This window comes from Neomonachus schauinslandi, chromosome 11 (genome assembly GCF_002201575.2).
Source record: "Neomonachus schauinslandi chromosome 11, ASM220157v2, whole genome shotgun sequence".
NCBI classification, from domain to species: domain Eukaryota; kingdom Metazoa; phylum Chordata; class Mammalia; order Carnivora; family Phocidae; genus Neomonachus; species Neomonachus schauinslandi.
The window spans coordinates 48,458,905-48,465,529 of NC_058413.1; the positions used below are offsets into that span (position 1 = coordinate 48,458,905).

At 39.2% G+C, this 6,625-nt stretch overlaps 1 protein-coding gene across 1 annotated transcript; it reads right to left on the reverse strand.

Annotated features, from left to right (window-relative positions):
• Positions 1–333: 333 nt before the first annotated feature.
• LOC110576547 (olfactory receptor 481-like) lies at positions 334–1,273 on the reverse strand. Its single transcript, XM_021685733.1, is given in 2 exon segments — positions 334–1,107; positions 1,109–1,273. Coding segments are annotated over 2 exon segments (939 nt in total).
• Positions 1,274–6,625: the final 5,352 nt, after the last annotated feature.

The window sequence follows — 6,625 nt, forward strand, 5'->3', positions numbered from 1 at the left end:
AACTTATACGACGATATTTTAAAAATATAGAAACTAACAGAAGAAAAAGAAAACACTCTCTAATCATGGACTGTAAACAATGAACAAAGGAGAGAAAAAAAGTCTCCTAACCCTGAAATGTACACATTTAATTTGAACCCAGCAGAGTTTCATGAAATATTTTGTGACTTTAGAAAATTATAAATTAAAGTTGGCATTAGTTAACATACTGGCATTGGGTATTTAAGATAGTTCTTCACATAAAGTGATAAGGCTAATGGAAAACATAAACATCTATTACATATATTCTGGAAACTATCATTTTCCAGTTTCTGGAATCACATTGAATTTCTTTCAAAATAACCGATGTCTTCTAGCCATCAGTTTTCTCATGGCCTCTTTCACCTCTTTGTTTCTCAGACTGTAGATCAAGGGGTTCAACATGGGGATCACCACTGTGTAGAACACAGACACCACTTTAATATGGTCAGATGAGTGACCTGACTTCGGTATGACATAGACAAATGTGACTGTCCCATAAAACAAAGTGACCGCACTGAGGTGAGAAGTGCAATTAGAGAAGGCCTTGTGTTTTCCGTCAGGGGAGTGCATATTTAGGACCGAGTGCAGGATGTATAGATATGAAACAGCTATGGTAAACAGTGTGATTACAATGATTGACCCAGCTAAGATGGCAGGAGATATTTCAGCAACATAAATATGGGTACAAGAAAGCTTCACTAACGGTGGGAGGTCACAGAAGAAATGGTTGATTTTATTTGGTCCACAGAAAGTCAAGCTCAATAAACAGCCAGTAAATGATGAAGCATTCACACATCCCCCCAGATAGGAAGCAGCCAATAGGATGATGCAGACTCTGGAAGACATGAGTGTAGAGTAGAGAAGTGGAGAGCAGATGGCCACATAGCGATCGTAGGCCATGGCAGCCAGCAGGAAGCATTCAGCCGATCCAAAGACAACATCAGAGCCAAGCTGAGCTATGCAGCCTGCAACAGGGATAGTAGTTCTCTCTCTTAGGAAACTTACAATCATGATGGGTGTGACCGAGGTCGAATACCCCATATCCACAAAGGCTAAATGGCTGAGGAAAAGGTACATCGGGGTGTGAAAGTTGAGGGCTTCTGTGGATTAACATGATTATGCTGATATTGCCCAATATGGTAGCAACATAGATTCCTAGAAAAACCACAAAGAAGATGGAACAAAGTGTAGGATCCTCTGTTAATCCCAAAATAATGAACTCTGTCACCATTGTGTGGTTTTCACTCTCCATCTTATTTGTAATGATGCCTATTGAAATAAAAACCAGTGTGTATTAAGAATAAATTAAGTGATCTCACAGGTAACACATTTACTTTACTATTCACCCTATTAAAAAAATCAAAACAGGGGCGCCTGGCTGGCTCAGTCAGAAGAGCATGAGGCTCTTGATTTCGGGGCGTGCATTTGAGCCACATGTTGGATGTAGAAATTAAATAAATAAACTTAAAAAAAATCAAAACATAGATCCCTTTTGTCTAATGCTTACACTCTACAAAATGTTTCCAAACATATTTACATTATGCATGATTTGAGAATATTAATGTCTATTACTTTAAGGCCAAAGATACAAAGAGACCAATGACGCAGATCAGAGCACAGTTAACACATTTGCATCATTTGATTAGTTCAGTTGTTGAATGAACACTTAAATCTGATGAGAACCAGAAAAGTCAAAGTGATTGACCTTAAGCTAGTGTTTAGCAATATCCAATTTGCTCTTATCTTGTTCACCTGGGAGACCACACTTCCCAGCCCCTTTGTGGTTAAGTGAGACTGTGAACAGTACATGCCAACAGGCTAAATGAGGAAATGCCATATGTCTCTTCTAGATCAAATTAAATTACCACTGGACAGCTTTCTCTTCTTCTTACACAGTAATATATTCTACATGATACAACTAGAAGAGAGTGGTACCTCCCACCAGCCTGGGATTTGAAGGAATGTGGAAAACAGAGAATAACTGGAAATATACTAGAAGTGAAAAAATAAATCTATGCTGTATTAGGCTACACTGAGTTTCCAGGGTTGATTTGTTAGAAGAGCATAACATCACTTTACCTGGTTAATATAATTACAGATTGGCTATAAATGGAAGCTGTGTGTAGGGTTTAATCCTGAGAACAGCATGAGAAATAAATACACTTTGGATTATTATTGTACTTCAGGTACTACACAGACCTAACAAAAAGATACATTTCCTAATCATATATGAATCACATATATCGAATATGTGGACACAATGCTTCCATGCTTATATTATGCTAGCTACATGAGCACAAGACAGTAATACATAAATGTAAGGAATATCAAAGATCATTTCACCTAACAAAATTAACGAGTAGGTTTCATCATAAGAATGCAAAAATTAAAATTAAAGCAGACTTTCATTTTAAGCAATACTGTGAACATGAAATATCCGAAAACATTCTCAACAAAATACTTGGATAAACTGCTAACTTAAATATTGAAAAACATATTCAGAAGGCAGAAGTAAGCTTTCATGTAAAAGGAAATCTCAACCAACCAAAAACGGTGTGACAGTTGATAATCAGCACAATAAGCTAAAAAGCAGAACTGCAACTGTCTAGGGACACCTGGGTGGCTCAGTCAGTTAAGCATCTGCCTTCAGCTCAGGTCATGATCCCAAGGTCCTGGGATCGAGTCTCATATTGTATCAGTCTCCTTGCTCAGTGGGGAGCCTGCTTTTCCCTCTGCCTGCCGCTCCCCCAGCCCCCGTTTGTGCTTGCTCTTGCTCTCTCTCTTTCTGACAAATAAATAAATAAATAAAATCTTAAAAAAATAAAAAAGGAACTGCTACTGTCTAGACCTTCACCAATCTCCACAACTAAGGACCTTGTGTTTTTTTTTTTTTTTAAGATTTTATTTATTTATTTGACCGAGAGAGACACAGCGAGAGAGGGAACACAAGCAGGGGGAGGGGGAGAGGGAGAAGCAGGGTTCCCGCTGAGCAGGGAGCCCGATGTGGGGCTTGATCCCAGGACCCTGGGATCATGACCTGAGCAGAAGGCAGATGCTTAACCGACTAAGCCACCCAGGCACCCCAGGATTAAGTTAAAATAAGGTGATCTGATAGTGTTTTGTTGGCTCATTTACAATTCGTCAGAGGGCACCTGGGTGGCTCAGTCAGTTAAGTGTCTGACTCTCGGTTTCAGCATAGGTCATGATGTTGGGGTCGTGGGATGGAGCCCGTATTGGGCTCCACGCTCAGTGCGGAGTCTGCTTGAGATCCTGCCTTTCTCCCTCCCCCTCTGCCCCTCCACCCACTCACGCTCTCTCTCTTTCTGTCTCTCAAATAAATACATAAATGAAATCTTTAAATTGGTCAGGAGGAACCTCTCTATGGAAGAGATATTTTAAATGATGCATAAATGATACAAGCAAACCAACCATGCTAAGATAGAGCGGAAGAGCATCGCAGTGGGAACTTAACTGCAAGGGTCCTGAAGTGATAGCTTTGCACTTTTTTTTTTTTAAGATTTTATTTATTTATTTGACAGAGAGAGAATGAGAGAGCACATGAGAGGGGGGAGGGTCAGAGGGAGAAGCAGGCTCCCTGCCGAGCAGGGAGACCGATGCGGGATTCGATCCAGGGACTCGATCCAGGGACTCCAGGATCATGACCTGAGCCGAAGGCAGTCGCCTAACCAACTGAGCCACCCAGGCGCCCCAGTTGAAGAACAGCCAAGCCCATCGGGTGGGGAGAGTGATACAAGATTAACTCAAGAACTAGGCGGAAGCCAGATCACCTATGGCTTTGTAAGTCATAATGAGTTTAACCATTATTCTAAGTGCAATGGGAAGACAGTGCAAATTTTTAAAGAGAATGTCATGATCTAATTTACATAATGATAAGATAACTCTGGCTACTTTAAGGGGACTAACTTGTAGAGGAGTGAAGAGAATGAACAGAAAGACCTTTCCGTATATTGTAGTAGCCCAGGTACAATGTGGTGCTGGCTTGGGTGGCGGTGGTAAAGGATTGAGCAGAGTGGACAGAATAGGGAAATATTTGGTGGGTTAGAGGGGAATTTGTAGCTGAGTCAAAGGAAATGGGACGATGATACCACCATAGGGTTTTTTTTTTTTTTAAAGGGAAAATGAACTAACCTGCAGCTACCTCTAGTTTTGAGGTCATGCCAGTATCCCAGCATCCCAGGAACCCAGCATCCCTGCATCCCCACAAGAAATAAGCCAGACCACTGAAAAAGCAAGTACCAAACAATGAAAAGAATCAGCAAGTACTATCAAATAGAAAATATTACCAAATATTAAATAATATTTTGGAAGTATTATCGAATATCAGAAATCTGCTACTTGAGAGAGAAGAAATGTAATTGTTTTTTAAAGGAACACAGCTGACCCTGTATAGTCCCTGAATTTCCAAATGGAGGATTTGCTACTTAAAAAAACCCTCAACATTAAAAATTTTTTTTACAAAATATACAAGTAAATAACTATCAGTACCCTATTCTTAGTCAATCTTACTGTGAAAAATTGTACCCTTTGCAGTGATGATTAAACCAATGTGATTTGATCAATTTTTCATGTGAATTAATTTGATACAGTATTGTAAGAATGCTAAATCTCTAGCTTCATTAACTAGTCCTAGGATTGTGTCAGAAGTTCAAAAGACACAAATCTAAAACAAATCTTATATTTTTTTAATTTTTATTCTTTTTTTTTTAAAGATTTTATTTATTTATTTGACAGAGAGAGACACAGCGAGAGAGGGAACACAAGCAGGGGGAGCGGGAGAGGGAGAAGCAGGCTTCCTGCAGAGCAGGACCCTGGGTTTCATGATCTGAGCCGAAGGCAGACGCTTAACAACTGAGCCACCCAGGCGCCCCAAATCTTATATTTTTTTAAAGAAAATATATACATGAAAGACTCAAATGAGTTCAAAATAGGATGTGGGTGCCAGTATGATATGGAAAACATGATGTACAGTTGCTGCAATCAAAATAAAATAAGATTTCGGAACCAAAAGCTCCAGGGATAAATTTAAGGTCTGCCACTTATGAGCCAGATGATCTTGAAAAAGTTACATAACCCTTTTGAGACTCAATATCCTTATTTTAAAAATTAAGATAATAATATTTAACTCAGATGGTTGCTGTGTTAAGTGAGATGGTGCATTTTAATACACCTAGCAATGGATGGTAGTAAACAGATAATCCATAAATGAGAATCTACTTCAAATGAGCAACTATTAGCTTCTACTAGAAATGCAAAGGACATTTATAAATCAATAACAAAGAATGAATGTTACCTGTTGGTCAAATATTATGATAGGGACAAATTCTAGGCATCATCTCTGTGGGGCAGGGCTTATTTATGCAGGATTTAGGTCTGTCTAGAATACAAAACATTGACCTCTGCATCAGATATGCACAGGTTTGTTAACATCTCATTGAAAATCCAGTGGGAGAAAATCCAAGGAGATTGAGAAAATTAGGTGAGTTTAGGTCCGCCTGCACCATTATGCTGGCTGAGATATTCACTAAGGTCTCAGGGGCTTCATTTATTCTTCTCATTATTTGTGTATAGGTATTACAATGGCAAACATCTAATTAGGTTTGAAATTTGATTTGGACCAACACAATTAATGTGGGCTATCCTTTGGTCATCTGTGATATTGCTAAGAAGTAGCCATGACAAGGTGCCTAGAATTACTTTCTTAAACACTGTCCTGTAGTTCATGGTTCGTCACACCTCAAGGAGTTGCAAGAAGAGCCAGGGTGCTTTTCTCTGTGTGAAACTGACCCATGATCTAATTCAGCATTGGCATTTCCTACTTATCACATAGATCTCCCCACCAAATCCCGGACTCCTGAAATAGACAGAGATGTGATTAGCGAATATACTTCTTCCTTTCCCTACCTCGTATTTATCTCTATCCCAATCCTCCCTTTGGATAACCAAGAATCTCTTCCTTGTTCCTGATTTCCATATGGTTTTTCATAAATGATGTTACCATTTGTGTTGTTCTGAAATTGCTTTCTTTTACTCAAAAAAACATTTTTTAAAAAAGATTTTATTTATTTATTTGACAGAGAGAGACACAGCGAGAGAGGGAACACAAGCAGGGAGAGTGGGAAAGGGAGAAGCAGACTTCCCGCTGAGCAGGGAGCCCGATGTGGGGCTCGATTCCAGGACCCTGGGATCATGACCTGAGCCGAAGGCAGACGCTTAAAGACTGAGCCACCCAGGCACCCCTTCAAAAAACATTTTTAAGTAATTCCTTGTGAGTATGTATTAATCTCCTTCATTCTCTGTAAAGATCCATGGTATTCCAAGCATTAATTAGTATTTATTTAGCTATACCCTGCCAATGCTTCATTGCGCTTATATGCCAGTGGTTCTCTTGGATATACTCTAAGAAGTGGAATTACTGGGGCAAAAGCTTTGCCCAATTTAAATTCTGATAGATACTGCCAAGTTGCACTTCTTCATTCTTTGCATCTGTGTGTGTATATATAAATGTGTGTGTGTGATATTCTGGGTAATTTCTAAGAGCTATATTCCAGCTCATTAATTCTCTTCAGTTATGTATAATCTACTA